This window comes from Ascaphus truei, chromosome 23, assembly GCF_040206685.1.
Source record: "Ascaphus truei isolate aAscTru1 chromosome 23, aAscTru1.hap1, whole genome shotgun sequence".
Classification (NCBI taxonomy): Eukaryota; Metazoa; Chordata; class Amphibia; order Anura; family Ascaphidae; genus Ascaphus; species Ascaphus truei.
In genome coordinates, this window is record NC_134505.1 from 6,821,971 (window position 1) to 6,840,985 (window position 19,015).

Sequence of the window (19,015 nt, forward strand, 5' to 3'; positions counted from 1 at the left end):
CTGTGTGTGTATGAGAGAGCCTGGCACTGCCCTGTGTGTGTGTATGAGAGAGCCTGGCACTGCCCTGTGTGTGTGTATGAGAGAGCCTGGCATTGCCCTGTGTGTGTGTATGAGAGAGCCTGGCGCTGCCCTGTGTGTGTGAGAGAGCCTGGCACTGCCCTGTGTGTGTGAGAGAGCCTGGCACTGCCCTGTGTGTGTGAGAGAGCTTGGCACTGCCCTGTGTGTATGAGAGAGCCTGGCACTGCCCTGTGTGTGTATGAGAGAGCCTGGCACTGCCCTGTGTGTGTATGAGAGAGCCTGGCACTGCCCTGTGTGTGTGTATGAGAGAGCCTGGCACTGCCCTGTGTGTGTGTATGAGAGAGCCTGGCACTGCCCTGTGTGTGTGTGTATGAGAGAGCCTGGCACTGCCGTGTGTGTGTGTGTGTATGAGAGAGCCTGGCACTGCCCTGTGTGTGTGTGTATGAGAGAGCCTGGCACTGCCGTGTGTGTGTGTGTGTGTATGAGAGAGCCTGGCACTGCCCTGTGTGTGTGAGAGAGCTTGGCACTGCCCTGTGTGTGTGTGTGTGAGAGCCTGGCACTACCCTGTGTGTGTGTGAGAGATCGTGGCACTGCCCTGTGTGTGTGTGAGAGAGCGTGGCACTGCCCTGTGTGTGTGTGTATGAGAGAGCCTGGCACTGCCCTGTGTGTGTGTGTATGAGAGAGCCTGGCGCTGCCCTGTGTGTGTGTATGAGAGAGCCTGGCACTGCCCTGTGTGTGTGTATGAGAGAGACTGGCGCTGCCCTGTGTGTGTGAGAGCCTGGCACTGCCCTGTGTGTGTGAGAGAGCCTGGCACTGCCCTGTGTGTGTATGAGAGAGCCTGGCACTGCCCTGTGTGTGTATGAGAGAGCCTGGCACTGCCCTGTGTGTGTGAGAGAGCCTGGCACTGCCCTGTGTGTGTGTATGAGAGAGCCTGGCACTGCCCTGTGTGTGTGAGAGAGCCTGGCACTGCCCTGTGTGTGTGTATGAGAGAGCCTGGCACTGCCCTGTGTGTGTATGAGAGAGCCTGGCACTGCCCTGTGTGTGTATGAGAGAGCCTGGCACTGCCCTGTGTGTGTGAGAGAGCCTGGCACTGCCCTGTGTGTGTGTGAGAGAGCCTGGCACTGCCCTGTGTGTGTGTATGAGAGAGCCTGGCACTGCCCTGTGTGTGTGTATGAGAGAGCCTGGCACTGCCCTGTGTGTGTGTGTGTGTGTGTATGAGAGAGCCTGGCACTGCCCTGTGTGTGTGTATGTATGAGAGAGCCTGGCGCTGCCCTGTGTGTGTGAGAGAGCCTGGCACTGCCCTGTGTGTGTGAGAGAGCCTGGCACTGCCCTGTGTGTGTATGAGAGAGCCTGGCACTGCCGTGTGTGTGTGTGTGTGTGTGTGTGTGTGTGTGTGTGTATGAGAGAGCCTGGCGCTGCCCTGTGTGTGTGAGAGAGCCTGGCGCTGCCCTGTGTGTGTGAGAGAGCCTGGCGCTGCCCTGTGTGTGTGAGAGAGCCTGGCACTGCCCTGTGTGTGTGAGAGAGCTTGGCACTGCCCTGTGTGTATGAGAGAGCCTGGCACTGCCCTGTGTGTGTATGAGAGAGCCTGGCACTGCCCTGTGTGTGTATGAGAGAGCCTGGCACTGCCCTGTGTGTGTGTATGAGAGAGCCTGGCACTGCCCTGTGTGTGTGTATGAGAGAGCCTGGCACTGCCCTGTGTGTGTGTGTATGAGAGAGCCTGGCACTGCCGTGTGTGTGTGTGTGTATGAGAGAGCCTGGCACTGCCCTGTGTGTGTGTGTATGAGAGAGCCTGGCACTGCCGTGTGTGTGTGTGTGTGTGTATGAGAGAGCCTGGCACTGCCCTGTGTGTGTGAGAGAGCTTGGCACTGCCCTGTGTGTGTGTGTGTGAGAGCCTGGCACTACCCTGTGTGTGTGTGAGAGATCGTGGCACTGCCCTGTGTGTGTGTGAGAGAGCGTGGCACTGCCCTGTGTGTGTGTGTATGAGAGAGCCTGGCACTGCCCTGTGTGTGTGTGTATGAGAGAGCCTGGCGCTGCCCTGTGTGTGTGTATGAGAGAGCCTGGCACTGCCCTGTGTGTGTGTATGAGAGAGACTGGCGCTGCCCTGTGTGTGTGAGAGCCTGGCACTGCCCTGTGTGTGTGAGAGAGCCTGGCACTGCCCTGTGTGTGTATGAGAGAGCCTGGCACTGCCCTGTGTGTGTATGAGAGAGCCTGGCACTGCCCTGTGTGTGTGAGAGAGCCTGGCACTGCCCTGTGTGTGTGTATGAGAGAGCCTGGCACTGCCCTGTGTGTGTGAGAGAGCCTGGCACTGCCCTGTGTGTGTGTATGAGAGAGCCTGGCACTGCCCTGTGTGTGTATGAGAGAGCCTGGCACTGCCCTGTGTGTGTATGAGAGAGCCTGGCACTGCCCTGTGTGTGTGAGAGAGCCTGGCACTGCCCTGTGTGTGTGTGAGAGAGCCTGGCACTGCCCTGTGTGTGTGTATGAGAGAGCCTGGCACTGCCCTGTGTGTGTGTATGAGAGAGCCTGGCACTGCCCTGTGTGTGTGTGTGTGTGTGTATGAGAGAGCCTGGCACTGCCCTGTGTGTGTGTATGTATGAGAGAGCCTGGCGCTGCCCTGTGTGTGTGAGAGAGCCTGGCACTGCCCTGTGTGTGTGAGAGAGCCTGGCACTGCCCTGTGTGTGTATGAGAGAGCCTGGCACTGCCGTGTGTGTGTGTGTGTGTGTGTGTGTGTGTGTGTGTATGAGAGAGCCTGGCGCTGCCCTGTGTGTGTGAGAGAGCCTGGCGCTGCCCTGTGTGTGTGAGAGAGCCTGGCACTGCCCTGTGTGTGTGAGAGAGCCTGGCACTGCCCTGTGTGTGTGAGAGAGCTTGGCACTGCCCTGTGTGTATGAGAGAGCCTGGCACTGCCCTGTGTGTGTATGAGAGAGCCTGGCACTGCCCTGTGTGTGTATGAGAGAGCCTGGCACTGCCCTGTGTGTGTGTATGAGAGAGCCTGGCACTGCCCTGTGTGTGTGTATGAGAGAGCCTGGCACTGCCCTGTGTGTGTGTGTATGAGAGAGCCTGGCACTGCCGTGTGTGTGTGTGTGTATGAGAGAGCCTGGCACTGCCCTGTGTGTGTGTGTATGAGAGAGCCTGGCACTGCCGTGTGTGTGTGTGTGTGTATGAGAGAGCCTGGCACTGCCCTGTGTGTGTGAGAGAGCTTGGCACTGCCCTGTGTGTGTGTGTGTGAGAGCCTGGCACTACCCTGTGTGTGTGTGAGAGATCGTGGCACTGCCCTGTGTGTGTGTGAGAGAGCGTGGCACTGCCCTGTGTGTGTGTGTATGAGAGAGCCTGGCACTGCCCTGTGTGTGTGTGTATGAGAGAGCCTGGCGCTGCCCTGTGTGTGTGTATGAGAGAGCCTGGCACTGCCCTGTGTGTGTGTATGAGAGAGACTGGCGCTGCCCTGTGTGTGTGAGAGCCTGGCACTGCCCTGTGTGTGTGAGAGAGCCTGGCACTGCCCTGTGTGTGTATGAGAGAGCCTGGCACTGCCCTGTGTGTGTATGAGAGAGCCTGGCACTGCCCTGTGTGTGTGAGAGAGCCTGGCACTGCCCTGTGTGTGTGTATGAGAGAGCCTGGCACTGCCCTGTGTGTGTGAGAGAGCCTGGCACTGCCCTGTGTGTGTGTATGAGAGAGCCTGGCACTGCCCTGTGTGTGTATGAGAGAGCCTGGCACTGCCCTGTGTGTGTATGAGAGAGCCTGGCACTGCCCTGTGTGTGTGAGAGAGCCTGGCACTGCCCTGTGTGTGTGTGAGAGAGCCTGGCACTGCCCTGTGTGTGTGTATGAGAGAGCCTGGCGCTGCCCTGTGTGTGTGTATGAGAGAGCCTGGCACTGCCCTGTGTGTGTGTATGAGAGAGCCTGGCACTGCCCTGTGTGTGTGTGTGTGTGTGTGTATGAGAGAGCCTGGCACTGCCCTGTGTGTGTGTATGTATGAGAGAGCCTGGCGCTGCCCTGTGTGTGTGAGAGAGCCTGGCACTGCCCTGTGTGTGTGAGAGAGCCTGGCACTGCCCTGTGTGTGTATGAGAGAGCCTGGCACTGCCGTGTGTGTGTGTGTGTGTGTGTGTGTGTGTGTGTGTATGAGAGAGCCTGGTACTGCCCTGTGTGTGTGTGTATGAGATAGCCTGGCACTGCCCTGTGTGTGTGTGTGTGTGTGTGTATGAGAGAGCCTGGCACTGCCCTGTGTGTGTATGTGAGAGCCTGGCACTGCCCTGTGTGTGTGTGTGAGAGAGCCTGGCACTGCCCTGTGTGTGTGTGAGAGAGCCTGGCACTGCCCTGTGTGTGTGTGAGAGAGCCTGGCACTGCCCTGTGTGTGTGTGTGTGTGTGTGTGTGTGTGTGTGTATATGAGAGAGCCTGGCACTGCCCTGTGTGTGTGTGTATGAGAGAGCCTGGCACTGCCCTGTGTGTGTGTGTATGAGAGAGCCTGGCAGTGCCCTGTGTGTGTGTGTATGAGAGAGCCTGGCACTGCCCTGTGTGTGTGAGAGAGCCTGGCACTGCCCTGTGTGTGTGAGAGAGCCTGGCACTGCCCTGTGTGTGTGTGTGTATGAGAGAGCCTGGCACTGCCCTGTGTGTGTGAGAGAGCCTGGCACTGCCCTGTGTGTGTGTGTATGAGAGAGTCTGGCACTGCCCTGTGTGTGTGTATGAGAGAGCCTGGCACTGCCCTGTGTGTGTGTATGAGAGAGCCTGGCACTGCCCTGTGTGTGTGTGAGAGAGCCTGGCGCTGCCCTGTGTGTGTGTGTGTGTATGAGAGAGCCTGGCGCTGCCCTGTGTGTGTGTGTATGAGAGATCCTGGCGCTGCCGCAGCCCCCGGAAGTACTCACCCCTCCCAGCCGTTTGATGGCTCCTACGAGGAGATGCGTGTGCTTGTTGTGCGGGAGATCCAGGTAGAACAATTTCCCTGCAATGGCGGAGCCCCGTGCCATCCCCTCCACCTCCACCAGAGGTCCCCGATCCGCCTGCATCATCACCTTCCCTGCGGAAGTCAATATACACACTGAAGTAACACCACAGGCATATACACTGCCGGCATCTCCTCCTTACATCCCTCTCCTGGCTGCCCATCAAGTTCCGGATCACCCACAAAGTTCTCCTCCTTACATCCCTCTCCTGGCTGCCCATCAAGTTCCGGATCACCCACAATGTTCTCCTCCTTACATCCCTCTCCTGGCTGCCCATCAAGTTCCGGATCACCCACAAAGTTCTCCTCCTTACATCCCTCTCCTGGCTTCCCATCAAGTTCCGGATCACCCATAAAGTTCTCCTCCTTACATCCCTCTCCTGGCTTCCCATCAAGTTCCGGATCACCCACAAAGTTCTCCTCCTTACATCCCTCTCCTGGCTTCAAGTTCTGGATCACCCACAAAGTTCTCCTCCTTACATCCCTCTCCTGGCTTCAAGTTCCGGATCACCCACAAAGTTCTCCTCCTTACATCCCTCTCCTGGCTTCCCATCAAGTTCCGGATCACCCACAAAGTTCTCCTCCTTACATCCCTCTCCTGGCTCCCATCAAGTTCCGGATCACCCACAAAGTTCTCCTCCTTACATCCCTCTCCTGGCTTCAAGTTCCGGATCACCTACAATGTTCTCCTCCTTACATCCCTCTCCTGGCTTCCCACCAAGTTCCGGATCACCCACAAAGTTCTCCTCCTTACATCCCTCTCCTGACTTCAAGTTCCGGATCACCCACAAAGTTCTCCTCCTTACATCCCTCTCCTGGCTTCAAGTTCCGGATCACCCACAAAGTTCTCCTCCTTACATCCCTCTCCTGGCTTCAAGTTCCGGATCACCCACAAAGTTCTCCTCCTTACATCCCTCTCCTGCCTTCCCATCTAGTTCCGGATCACCCACAAAGTTCTCCTGCTTATCTCCAATGCTCTCCCCTCATCTGCTCCTCTCTATATATCAGCTCTTCTCTCTCGTTATGCCCCCTGCTCGGCTCCTGTGCTCTGCCCATAACTGTCTCCTTTCAACCCCTTTCACCTCTACTGCTCTGTCGCCTTAAACCCTTTCCCCTCACTGCCCCTTACCTGTGGGACTCCCTCACCCTCAGTACGCGCCCAGCACCCTCTCCCCACCTAAAAGTCAATCCTTAAAACTCACCTCTTACATGAAGCTTCCCAATAGCCTGGACTCATGGCCACTGTCCCACACCCACAGTCTCTCCTACCAACCATTGTGGCCAAGCACTGCATCTACCCACCATCAAGGCCAGGCACTGCCATCCACTGCACCTACCCACCATCAAGGCGAGGCCCTGCCATCTACTGCACCAACTATCAAAGCCAGGCACTGACATCTACTGCCCCTACCCATCATCAAGGCCAGGCACTGCCATCTAATGCACCTACCCATCATCAAGGCCAGGCACTGCCATCTACTGCACTTATTCCCTCACCTGCTGTCTCTGTAAGTCTCCCAACATACCACTGTCCCCGGGATCAGCGAGGGAGTGCGGCAGGGAGACACCGTGCCACCAGGATCAGCGAGGGAGTGCGGCAGGGAGACACCGTGTCACCAGGGTCAGCGAGGGAAGGGAGTGCGGCAGGGAGACACCGTGTCATCAGGATCAGCGAGGGAGTGCGGCAGGGAAACACCGTGTCACCAGGATCAGCGCGGGAGTGCGGCAGGGAGACACCGTGTCCCCAGGATCAGCAAGGGAGTGCGGCAGGGAGACACCGTGTCACCAGGATCAGCGAGGGAGTGCGGCAGGGAGACACCGTGTCCCCAGGATCAGCGAGGGAGTGCGGCAGGGAGACACCGTGTCATCAGGATCAGCGAGGGAGCGCGGCAGGGAGACACCGTGTCACCAGGATCAGTGAGGGAGTGCGGCAGGGAGACACCGTGTCACTAGGATCAGCGAGGGAGTGTGGCAGGGTGACACCGTGTCACTAGGATCAGCGAGGGAGTGTGGCAGGGTGACACCTTGTCCCCAGGATCAGCGAGGGAGTGCGGCAGGGAGACACCGTGTCACCAGGATCAGCGAGGGAGTGCGGCAGGGAGACACCGTGTCACCAGGATCAGCGAGGGAGTGCGGCAGGGAGACACTGTGTCACCGGGATTGGTGCAAGCCTCCCCCTCCCCACGCTCCCCCATGCGTGTTACCTACCGGGCAGTCTGGAGCTGGACAGGAGACGAAGAGAAAGTGGGGGTTACTGGCGAGCCTGGTCTCTGAAATGGGAAGACTGGGAGGGCTGTAACAGGGGGGAGCTCTCTGTCCTTTCATCCCCGCTCTCCTATCCTCCCCACTCTCCTCCCCACTCTCTCCGTCTTCCACCAACCCCATCTCTCCTCATCTATTCCCCCCTCTCTCTCTCCATCTTCATCCGACCCCTTTCTCTCCAACTTCATCCACCCCCCCATCAACCAACCTCTCTCTCCCCTTCATCCACCCCCTCTATCGCCCTTTCATCCAACCCCCTCTCTCCCCCCCTTCATCCAGCCCCCTCTCTCTCCCCCCTTCATCCAACCCCCTCTCTCTCCCCCCTTCATCCAACACCCCCTCTCTCTCCCCCTTCATCCAACCCTTCTCTCCCCCCTTCATCCAACACCCCCCTCTCCCTCTCCCTCATTCATCCAAACCCCCCTCTCTCCCCTTCATCCACACCCCTCTCCCTCATTCATCCAAACCCCCCTCTCTCCCCTTCATCCACACCCCTCTCCCTCATTCATCCAACCCCCCCTCTCTCTATTTCCCCCTTCATCGAACCACCCTTGCTCTCCCCCTTGTCTCGGTCTCTCTCTCACCTCTCCCCCTTGTCTAAGTCTCTCTCCCCCTTGTCTCAGCCTCTCTCTCACCTCTTCCCCTTGTCTCAGCCTCTCTCACCTCTCCCCCTTGTCTCAGCCTCTCTCTCACCTCTCCCCCTTTTCTCAGCCTCTCTCTCACCTCTCCCCATTGTCTCAGCCTCTCTCTCACCTCTCCCCATTGTCTCAGCCTCTCTCTCACCTCTCCCCCTTGTCTCAGCCTCTCGCTCACCTCTCCCCATTGTCTCAGCCTCTCTCTCACCTCTCCCCATTGTCTCAGCCTCTCTCTCACCTCTCCCCCTTGTCTCAGCCTCTCGCTCACCTCTTCCCCTTGTCTCAGCCTCTCTCACCTCTCCCCCTTGTCTCAGCCTCTCTCTCACCTCTCCCCCTTTTCTCAGCCTCTCTCTCACCTCTCCCCATTGTCTCAGCCTCTCTCTCACCTCTCCCCATTGTCTCAGCCTCTCTCTCACCTCTCCCCCTTGTCTCAGCCTCTCGCTCACCTCTCCCCCTTGTCTCAGCCTCTCTCTCACCTCTCCCCCTTGTCTCAGCCTCTCTCTCACCTCTCCCCCTTGTCTCAGCCTCTCTCTCACCTCTCCCCCTTGTCTCAGCCTCTCTCTCACCTCTCCCCCTTGTCTCAGTCTCTCTCACCTCTCCCCCTTGTCTCAGCCTCTCTCCCCCTTGTCTCAGCCTCTCTCTCACCTCTCCCCCTTGTCTCAGTCTCTTTCACCTCTCCCCCTTGTCTCAGCCTTTCTCCCCCTTGTCTCAGTCTCTCTCTCACCTCTCCCCCTTGTCTCAGTCTCTCTCTCACCTCTCCCCCTTGTCTCAGTCTCTCTCCCCCGTGTCTCAGTCTCTCTCCCCCGTGTCTCAGTCTCTCTCCCCCGTGTCTCAGTCTCAGTCTCTCTCCCCCGTGTCTCAGTCTCTCTCCCCCTTGTCTCAGCCTCTCGCTCACCTCTCCCCCTTGTCTCAGCCTCTCTCTCACCTCTCCCCCTTGTCTCAGCCTCTCTCTCACCTCTCCCCCTTGTCTCAGCCTCTCTCTCACCTCTCCCCCTTGTCTCAGCCTCTCTCTCACCTCTCCCCCTTGTCTCAGCCTCTCTCTCACCTCTCCCCCTTGTCTCAGTCTCTCTCACCTCTCCCCCTTGTCTCAGCCTCTCTCACCTCTCCCCCTTGTCTCAGTCTCTTTCACCTCTCCCCCTTGTCTCAGCCTTTCTCCCCCTTGTCTCAGTCTCTCTCTCACCTCTCCCCCTTGTCTCAGTCTCTCTCTCACCTCTCCCCCTTGTCTCAGTCTCTCTCCCCCATGTCTCAGTCTCTCTCCCCCTTGTCTCAGTCTCTCTCCCCCATGTCTCAGTCTCTCTCCCCCTTGTCTCAGTCTCTCTCTCACCTCTCCCCCTTGTCTCAGACTCTCTTCATCCCGCCTGGATTCAATGTCCAGAGCTGAGCCCAGGAGGACGGAGGCCGAGAGGGGACAGAAGAGCCCGGCGCGATCAGCCAATCAGGGCGAGACAGGGAGGAGGGGGGTCCCACATATATATATATTTATATACACATACTTCTATACATATATACTCTTTAGAAGACAGTCTTCTCAGCACTGAAAAGGTTAAGCGCCGTGGGACAGGCAGTGGGGCGGGCAGCCCCCAGAAGGACCCCTTTCTGCTGCCCCTGGTAAGATGGCGGCGCCCGGCGGACAGGCAGTGGGTCGGGCAGCCCCGCAAGGACCCTCCTGCTGCCCCTAGTAAGATGGCGGCGCCCAGCGGACAGGCAGTGGGCGGGCAGCCTCCGGAAGGACCCCTTTCCTCCTCCCGCTGCCCCCGGTAAGATGGCGGCGCCCAGCGGACAGGCGCTGGCTGCGGGTTTCGCTTCGTGGCTGGAGCGGCGACTGGAAGCGCTGGGGATGGACCCGGACGTGTACCCGGCCTATATCCAGGGGGTGCTGGAGGAGGAGGAGGAGAGCCCGGGGGAGCGGGAGGAGGCGCTGCGGGGAGTCCTGGCTGCCTTCCTGGTGAGAGGGGGGAGAGATGGATCCACTGGGGGAGAGAGGGATCCACTGCCAGCAACAGAGCCATGGGGGGAGGGGGGAGAGAAGAGGCGGACCCACTGGGGAGGGGAGAGGGATCTACTGTCACAACAGAGACCAACTGGGGGGTGCAGAGGTGGATCTACTGTAGGGCATAGAATGTAAAACACGGACATGGACATAGATGGACACGGGGGAGATATAGGTAGGGGTCCATTGCCAGGGAGAGAAAAGGGGGGGGGGGGGGGGCGCACTGCAAGGGACAGATATTGATTCATTGTGAATATGTAGAATCCACTGACATAAACGGAGATGGATCCACTGCCAGGGACACAGATCCACTAGTAAGAGGGGGGGTACACTGGCAGGCATCAAGAGGGATCCACTGTGGATAGCTGGATCAACTTCCCGGGATGTGTGTGTCTTTATTTATATAGTGCCATTAATGTATATAGTGCGTCACAGCAGTAATACACGTGACAATCATATAAACAACAAATAGTACAAATAACACATAATGGGGAGTAGCGCTTCAGACATAAAAGTAACATTTAGGAAGAGGAGCCCCTGCCCTGAAGAGCTTACAATCTAATTGGTAGGAAGAACGTACCTAGACAGTAGGAGGGCGTGCTGGTAAGTGCGTTTACACTGTAGGCATCCATTGGCTGGGATCGGGAGGAAGGAGGGTTAACTTTACATACCCCATTGGAAGAATGAAGGAAGCCCCCCTCTCGGGCTCCCTACACACCCCATATATAGGACATCATTATAAAAAGGCAATAATTATAATAGGATATATGTATATACCATTAATAATATAATAGGACCTGTATGTACCTCCAATGTAATAGGGTTAAGCAGTGCGTATCTCCCACCTCCCCCCGTCTCTCCCACCTCCCCCCCGTCTCTCCCACCTCCCCCCGTCTCTCCCACCTCCCCCCCGTCTCTCCCACCTCCCCCCCGTCTCTCCCACCTCCCCCCCGTCTCTCCCACCTCCCCCCCGTCTCTCCCACCTCCCCCCGTCTCTCCCACCTCCCCCCCCGTCTCTCCCACCTCCCCCCCGTCTCTCCCACCTCCCCCCCCGTCTCTCCCACCTCCCCCCCCGTCTCTCCCACCTCCCCCCCCGTCTCTCCCACCTCCCCCCCGTCTCTCCCACCTCCCCCCCGTCTCTCCCACCCCCCCCCCGTCTCTCCCACCCCCCGTCTCTCCCACCCCCCCGTCTCTCCCACCCCCCCCGTCTCTCCCACCCCCCGTCTCTCCCACCCCCCCCGTCTCTCCCCCCCCGTCTCTCCCACCCCCCCCCGTCTCTCCCACCCCCCCCCGTCTCTCCACCTCCCCCCCGTCTCTCCCACCTCCCCCCTCTCTCTCCCCCCCGTCTCTCCCACCTCCCCCCTCTCCCCCCCGTCTCTCCCACCTCCCCCCTCTCTCTCCCCCCGTCTCTCCCACCTCCCCCCTCTCTCTCCCCCTCTCTCCCCCCCCCCCCGCTCTCTCCCCCCCCCGCTCTCTCCCCCCCCCGCTCTCTCCCCCCCCGCTCTCTCCCCCCCCCGCTCTCTCCCCCCCCCTCTCTCTCCCCCCCCTCTCTCTCCCCCCCCTCTCTCTCCCCCCCCCCTCTCTCTCCCCCCCCTCTCTCTCCCCCCCCTCTCTCTCCCCCCCCTCTCTCCCCCCCCCTCTCTCCCCCCCCCCCTCTCCCTTATATAGACACTGATTACTTTAGCAGCTGTCAGCAACTGACCATGTAAAGCCAGTGTCCCTGCTGAGTAACACGAGTATTTATATACCCTATCCTGTCATGCGCCTGTGTTGTGCCAGAGCCTGGAATGGACCCTTGAAAAATGTTACTCCTTAATACTGCACGGACCGGCTTGGTTCAAATAAAATACTAGAAGCCGCTGGTAGCGAGGTGAATTTTTTTGCTTCGTGTAGGGCTGCAGTCGCTGCGCGCCGTAACTCTGACCGGAGGGGACCGGCTCTCGGGGCGACGCAGTGTTTACCAAGGGAAGTGACGGAAGCTGGGTTTCCGCTCTGCGTTATTCTCGCCGCACTTAATCCGACTTAAATGGGCTCATTACAAACGGAATGATGCTCCTCCTACATTCATTAAGAACCGCTGAGATTAACGCATGGGGAAAATGTTGCGTTCTGCCTACATCTGCTCCCTCCTCCTCCCCTCCCCCCGTTTCCCCTGCTTCAGCACAGGTGGCTCAATCTTAGACTGGCCAACTCCAGTCTTCAAGAGCTACCAACAGGTCAGGTTTTAAGGATATCCCTGCTTCAGCGCATGTGGCTCAGTCTTTGAGCCACCTGTGCTGAAGCAGGGATATCCCTAAAACCTGGCCTGTTGGTGGCCCTTGAGTACTGGAGTTGGCCGCCCCTGTCACTTTAGTCCTACGGCTGGACTAAAACATCTCCAGACGGGTTTCTCTGCACTTCCTTTAGGAACTTCTTTGGGGGGGGTTTCTTTAACGACGTGACCCGACGTGACCCCCGTCTTCTCTCCAGGAAGAAGACGACATAGAAGACGTGTGCCAGGACATTATTAACACGTGGTGCGAGGCGCAGAGAGCTGCCGCGTCCCTGAGAAAGCAAGAAGGTAACGCGTCGCCGTTGGCCCGCCAGCCGTTTGGCTGCCGGATGCAACCGGAAGCGGGGAGTTGAGGAGGAGCGCGGTAGAAGATGCTGGTGGGTGGGAGGCTGGGGAGATGGGTGAAGGTGGTATGGGTTCCATGGGTTCCATGGGGCAGCATCCCAAGGTAGGTTGTGTGGGAAGGCGAGGGGGTTCGAATTCTGAACTGCTCAGGGAAAGAGAGCTGAGGACGTTGGGTACGTCATGGGGGCCTCTGGTGCGCCCGGGTCCGTGCAGTGTTGGGTACGTCATTGGGACCTCTGGCGCCCGGGTCCGTGCAGTGTTGGGTACGTCATTGGGACCTCTGGCGCCCGGGTCCATGCAGTGTTGGGTACGTCATTGGGACCTCTGGCGCCCGGGTCCGTGCAGTGTTGGGTACGTCATTGGGACCTCTGGCGCCCGGGTCCGTGCAGTGTTGGGTACGTCATTGGGACCTCTGGCGCCCGGGTCCGTGCAGTGTTGGGTACGTCACTGGGACCTCTGGCGCCCGGGTCCATGCAGTGTTGGGTACGTCATTGGGACCTCTGGCGCTCGGGTCCGTGCAGTGTTGGGTACGTCATTGGGACCTCTGGCGCCCGGGTCCGTGCAGTGTTGGGTACGTCATTGGGACCTCTGGCGCCCGGGTCCGTGCAGTGTTGGGTACGTCATTGGGACCTCTGGCGCCCGGGTCCATGCAGTGTTGGGTACGTCATTGGGACCTCTGGCGCCCGGGTCCATGCAGTGTTGGGTACGTCATTGGGACCTCTGGCGCTCGGGTCCGTGCAGTGTTGGGTACGTCATTGGGACCTCTGGCGCCCGGGTCCATGCAGTGTTGGGTACGTCATTGGGACCTCTGGCGCCCGGGTCCATGCAGTGTTGGGTACGTCATTGGAACCTCTGGCGTACCCGGGTCCGTGCAGTGTTGGGTACGTCATTGGGACCTCTGGCGCCCGGGTCCATGCAGTGTTGGGTACGTCATTGGGACCTCTGGCGCCCGGGTCCATGCAGTGTTGGGTACGTCATTGGGACCTCTGGCGCCCGGGTCCGTGCAGAGTTGGGTACATCATTGGGACCTCTGGCGCCTGGGTCCGTGCAGAGTTGGGTACATCATTGGGACCTCTGGCGCCCTGGTCCATGCAGTGTTGGGTACGTCATTGGGACCTCTGGCGCCCGGGTCCATGCAGTGTTGGGTACGTCATTTGGACCTCTGGCGCCCGGGTCCATGCAGTGTTGAGTACGTCATTGGGACCTCTGGCGCCCGGGTCCGTGCAGTGTTGGGTACGTCATTGGGACCTCTGGCGCCCGGGTCCATGCAGAGTTGGGTACGTCATTGGGGCCTCTGGCGCCCGGGTCCATGCAGAGTTGGGTACGTCATTGGGACCTCTGGCGCCCGGGTCCATGCAGTGTTGGGTACGTCATTGGGACCTCTGGCGCTCGAGTCCATGCAGTGTTGGGTACGTCATTGGGACCTCTGGCGCCCGGGTCCATGCAGAGTTGGGTACATCTTTGGGGCGCTCTGGGCTGCCGTCGGGGCGCCGCCCTCTGTGCATTGCTGATGGGGGGGGGGGATTTCTCATTCCAGATGAGTTGCAGGCGCTCACCAGCTTGATGGAGAAGCAGGCCCAGATCGTGATGAAAACCAAGGATGTATCGGACGAGGAGCAGAAGAGGAAAGCGGCTCTGCTGGCTCAGTACGCCAACGTCACGGACGACGAGGAATATCCTTTATGGCGACGTTCCGGGTGCCCGTCTGCGCCATAAGCCTTGCTGTCCCGCCGCAGTGCCGGTCTAACCGTGTCACACAGAGGTCTACTAAAGAGGCCATCGGAGCTGGGCAATGGTGGGAAGGTGGGGGTCTCCGGAGCTGAACCCCATTTCTGCTCCGGGGACCCCCAGATACCTCCGTAGGGGGGCGCCAGTAGCCACTCGGCTGGCGGGGTTCACTTAATGGCGGCGTTGCCAAGCTCCCAGTGTGGGCCGCAAAATACCGAGGTTGCAAACGGCTCCATGTTTATTCCGCGAGTCCGATTTTAACCGCCGGGGGACATCCCTTTCGACGATGGTTGAAATAGTTTTCGCGAAAAACATTTTGGACGATTTCCAGGACCGTTTTGTGGGGTCGTAACCGCCCCCAGGCGCACGGCGGCCCCGATGGATTCTTGGGTTTCCTTAATTAACGATACTGCAGAGGAGGAAGCGGAGAGGAGCGCCGCAGCAGCCGCCATCAGCGTGGAGAGGTGTATCCTTTATCGGAGCTGGTTTGGCAATCCAAAAAGATAGGGCAACATGCATTAGTCAGTGAAGTGATCAGCTGGTTAAAATGATCAGTCCCTCCTAGGGGCAAAGTGTACTAATGGCAGTGACATGGTTAAGGGGTCAGTCCCTCCTAGGGGCAAAGTGTACTAATGGCAGTGACATGGTTAAGGGGTCAGTCCCTCCTAGGGGCAAAGTGTACTAATGGCAGTGACAGGGTTAAGGGGTCAGTCTCTCCTAGGGGCAAAGTGTACTAATGGCAGTGACAGGGTTAAGGGGTCAGTCTCTCCTAGGGGCAAAGTGAACCAATGGCAGTGACATGGTTAAGGGGTCAGTCCCTCCTAGGGGCAAAGTGTACTAATGACAGTGACAGGGTTAAGGGGTCAGTCTCTCCTAGGGGCAAAGTGTACTAATGGCAGTGACATGGTTAAGGGGTCAGTCTCTCCTAGGGGCAAAGTGTACTAATGGCAGTGACATGGTTAAGGGGTCAGTCTCTCCTAGGGGCAAAGTGTACTAATGGCAGTGACATGGTTAAGGGGTCAGTCTCTCCTAGGGGCAAAGTGTACTAATGGCAGTGACAGGGTTAAGGGGTCAGTCTCTCCTAGGGGCAAAGTGTACTAATGGCAGTGACATGGTTAAGGTGTCAGTTCCTCCTAGGGGCAAAGTGTACTAATGGCAGTGACAGGGTTAAGGGGTCAGTCCCTCCTAGGGGCAAAGTGTACTAATGGCAGTGACATGGTTAAGGGGTCAGTCCCTCCTAGGGGCAAAGTGTACTAATGGTAGTGACATGGTTAAGGGGTCAGTCCCTCCTAGGGGCAAAGTGTACTAATGGCAGTGACATGGTTAAGGGGTCAGCCTCTCCTAGGGGCAAAGTGTACTAATGGCAGCGACATGGTTAAGGTGTCAGTTCCTCCTAGGGGCAAAGTGTACTAATGGCAGTGACATGGTTAAGGGGTCAGTCCCTCCTAGGGGTAAAGTGTACTAATGGCAGTGACATGGTTAAGGGGTCAGTCCCTCCTAGGGGCAAAGTGTACTAATGGCAGTGACATGGTTAAGGGGTCAGTCCCTCCTAGGGGCAAAGTGTACTAATGGCAGTGACATGGTTAAGGGGTCAGTCCCTCCTAGGGGCAAAGTGTACTAATGGCAGTGACATGGTTAAGGGGTCAGTCCCTCCTAGGGGCAAAGTGTACTAATGGCAGTGACATGGTTAAGGGGTCAGTCCCTCCTAGGGGCAAAGTGTACTAATGGCAGTGACATGGTTAAGGGGTCAGTCCCTCCTAGGGGCAAAGTGTACAAATGGCAGTGACATGGTTAAGGTGTCAGTCCCTCCTAGGGGCAACGTGTACTAATGGCAGTGACATGGTTAAGGGGTCAGTCTCTCCTAGGGGCAACGTGTACTAATGGCAGTGACATGGTTAAGGGGTCAGTCTCTCCTAGGGGCAAAGCGTACTAATGGCAGTGACATGGTTAAGGAGTCAGTCCCTCCTAGGGACAAAGTGTACTAATGGCAGTGACATGGTTAAGGAGTCAGTCCCTCCTAGGGACAAAGTGTACTAATGGCAGTGACATGGTTAAGGGGTCAGTCTCTCCTAGGGGCAAAGCGTACTAATGGCAGTGACATGGTTAAGGAGTCAGTCCCTCCTAGGGACAAAGTGTACTAATGGCAGTGACATGGTTAAGGAGTCAGTCCCTCCTAGGGGCAAAGTGTACTAATGGCAGTGACATGGTTAAGGAGTCAGTCCCTCCTAGGGGCAAAGTGTACTAATGGCAGTGACATGGTTAAGGGGTCAGTCCCTCCTAGGGGCAAAGTGTACTAATGGCAGTGACATGGTTAAGGGGTCAGTCCCTCCTAGGGGCAAAGTGTACTAATGGCAGTGACATGGTTAAGGGGTCAGTCCCTCCTAGGGGCAAAGTGTACTAATGGCAGTGACAGGGTTAAGGGGTCAGTCCCTCCTAGGAGCAAAGTGTACTAATGGCAGTGACATGGTTAAGGGGTCAGTCTCTCCTAGGGGCAAAGTGTACTAATGGCAGTGACATGGTTAAGGGGTCAGTCCCTCCTAGGGGCAAAGTGTACTAATGGCAGTGACAGGGTTAAGGGGTCAGTCCCTCCTAGGGGCAAAGTGTACTAATGGCAGTGACAGGGTTAAGGGGTCAGTCCCTCCTAGGGGCAAAGTGTACTAATGGCAGTGACATGTATAAGGGGTCAGTCCCTCCTAGGGGCAAAGTGTACAAGTGACTAATGGCAGTGACATGGTTAAGGGGTCAGTCCCTCCTAGGGGCAAAGTGTACTAATGGCAGTGACATGGTTAAGGGGTCAGTCTCTCCTAGGGGCAAAGTGTACTAATGGCAGTGACATGGTTAAGGGGTCAGTCTCTCCTAGGGGCAAAGTGTACTAATGGCAGTGACAGGGTTAAGGGGTCAGTCCCTCCTAGGAGCAAAGTGTACTAATGGCAGTGACATGGTTAAGGGGTCAGTCTCTCCTAGGGGCAAAGTGTACTAATGGCAGTGACATGGTTAAGGGGTCAGTCCCTCCTAGGGGCAAAGTGTACTAATGGCAGTGACAGGGTTAAGGGGTCAGTCCCTCCTAGGGGCAAAGTGTACTAATGGCAGTGACAGGGTTAAGGGGTCAGTCCCTCCTAGGGGCAAAGTGTACTAATGGCAGTGACATGTATAAGGGGTCAGTCCCTCCTAGGGGCAAAGTGTACAAGTGACTAATGGCAGTGACATGGTTAAGGGGTCAGTCCCTCCTAGGGGCAAAGTGTACTAATGGCAGTGACATGGTTAAGGGGTCAGTCTCTCCTAGGGGCAAAGTGTACTAATGGCAGTGAACTAAGGGGATGGGGGGCGAGTTTCTTGCAAGCCAAGAAGAATTGAACCTTTAACTCGTCAACCAGCGCTCTTCAAAAACACCAACCTGGACGATGTGTTGAACGCCCGGAAGCTGGAACGGGACGGCCTGCGGGACGCCTCTCAGAAGAAGAAAGACCAGGACAAGCAGCAGCGGGAGAAGGAGAAGGTGGCCAAGCAGGAACGCAAGGAGAAGGAGAAGAAGCGAACACAGAAAGGGGAACGCAAGCGATAACCTCGCCGTTGTATAGGCCGACTGGCACGTGTGGGGGGTGGGCATCACGGACCCCCGAAGTGCTGGAGCGACAACGCATGGGGTGGCCAACTCCACTCTTCAAGGGCCACCAGCAGGCCAGGTGTTGGAGATATTCGAGCTTCAGCATTGTTGGCCCAATCAGTGGCTCAGTCTTCTACTGAGTCACCTGTGCTGAAGCAGGGGTATGCCCAACACCTGGCCCTTGAGGACCGGAGTTGGCCACCATCTAGCGCATATAGTTTTATACCAGGGGTTTCCAACTCCAGTCCTCGAGCGCTAACGAGCAGGTCGTTAAGGCGATCCTCCCATTAGCCCAACTGGCCCAATCATGGGACCGGAACCACCTGTGCTCAAGCCGGGGTATCCTTAAAACTTGTACTATTGGAGGTCCTTGACAACTGAAGTTGGGAACCGCCATTGGCAGCTCCTGGGGTGGGACATAGTCCTCGTGAGGGACGGGCGATGTGCTGGGATCCCCCAGTCCCCTTGGCACTGAAATTTTGAAGGTATTTATACATTGTTGAATTGGCATTTCGAATAAATGTTGCCCGGCAAACTTGACTCTGGGGTGGAACGAGCGCTTTTTCATTTTCCTTTGGGGCAGGTGCAGGCCCCACGTCCGCAGGTTCCTGACCCCAAGGTGGCGGACGTTCACCTGTCGGCGCGTATCCGCCAGGAGTGTGGGTGTCCCGGGGAACGGCATTCAATCCGAGACCCAGCTTCCCTTCAATAAGGAAGCTGCAGGGTTTCATTTTTAATATCTGAACTGGGGAGGGGTCCCCTCCCCGGAGATGATCTTTGGTTCCTACCCCTACAATCTGTTTTGGCCACTGGGTTGAGACAATATGGCTGCTGGGTCAGGCTTGCAATTTCATAGAGGGGGTAACATGGTGAGCTTTTTGGGATACCTCAGTCATAGTCTGTGTGTGTCCCTCCCTCCTTGCCCGGCATTCTAAGGCGTTTTCATCAAGTATCTCATTAATAGGGTTCCCCAGTCTCTGGGGTGCTGGATTCGAGCGGTGGTCCATGTAATGATGGCCACCAGGAGCGTTCTTCATACACACAGTAGCTTTGTTAATCACCGTTGCTAGAGATTCAATCCCACCACACACACGTAACATCTTATGTAGTCTCTTGGTTTCTACCCTCTTCCCTAGTTGCCCCCAATCTCGGCCCGCTAGGGAGGTGCTAAGACTTGGCCCTTTATGGGTTGTTGTACTAACTGTCTGCTGTCGGTGTCCCCATCGCATGGCCTTC

The 19,015-nt window shown here is 57.5% G+C and overlaps 1 protein-coding gene and 1 long non-coding RNA gene across 3 annotated transcripts in view; one reads left to right on the forward strand and one right to left on the reverse strand.

Moving 5' to 3' along the window:
* Positions 1 to 9,905, reverse strand: part of LOC142473187 (uncharacterized) — a 17,252-nt gene extending 7,347 nt beyond the window's left edge. The window contains exons 1-3 of one of the 2 annotated variants that reach the window (XR_012790004.1): positions 9,334 to 9,905; positions 6,441 to 7,165; positions 4,867 to 5,018 (exon numbers count right to left, since the gene is read on the reverse strand). This is a non-coding gene — a long non-coding RNA (uncharacterized LOC142473187). Of the gene's footprint in view, positions 1 to 4,866; positions 5,019 to 6,440; positions 7,166 to 9,164 lie in introns of both variants that reach the window. The other variant, XR_012790003.1, reaches the window with a different exon arrangement.
* Positions 9,533 to 18,319, forward strand: CCDC43 (coiled-coil domain containing 43). Its single transcript, XM_075580384.1, has 5 exons — positions 9,533 to 9,785; positions 12,300 to 12,390; positions 13,985 to 14,120; positions 14,586 to 14,641; positions 17,550 to 18,319. Exons 1-5 carry the CDS (start codon positions 9,603 to 9,605, stop codon positions 17,735 to 17,737), a joined length of 654 nt encoding a protein of 217 aa, XP_075436499.1. The 5' UTR covers positions 9,533 to 9,602; the 3' UTR covers positions 17,738 to 18,319.
* The last annotated feature ends 696 nt before the right edge of the window (positions 18,320 to 19,015 follow it).

Excerpts from the sequence above, each read along its gene's own strand:
- CCDC43 (XM_075580384.1), top strand. The coding sequence starts at position 9,603 with ATGGCGGCGCCCAGCGGACAGGCGCTGGCTGCGGGTTTCGCTTCGTGG. Across the intron at positions 9,786-12,299 it reads GAGTCCTGGCTGCCTTCCTG|GAAGAAGACGACATAGAAGA; the intron begins GTGAGAGGGGGG and ends TCTTCTCTCCAG. Across the intron at positions 14,121-14,585 it reads AACGTCACGGACGACGAGGA|TGCAGAGGAGGAAGCGGAGA; the intron begins ATATCCTTTATG and ends AATTAACGATAC.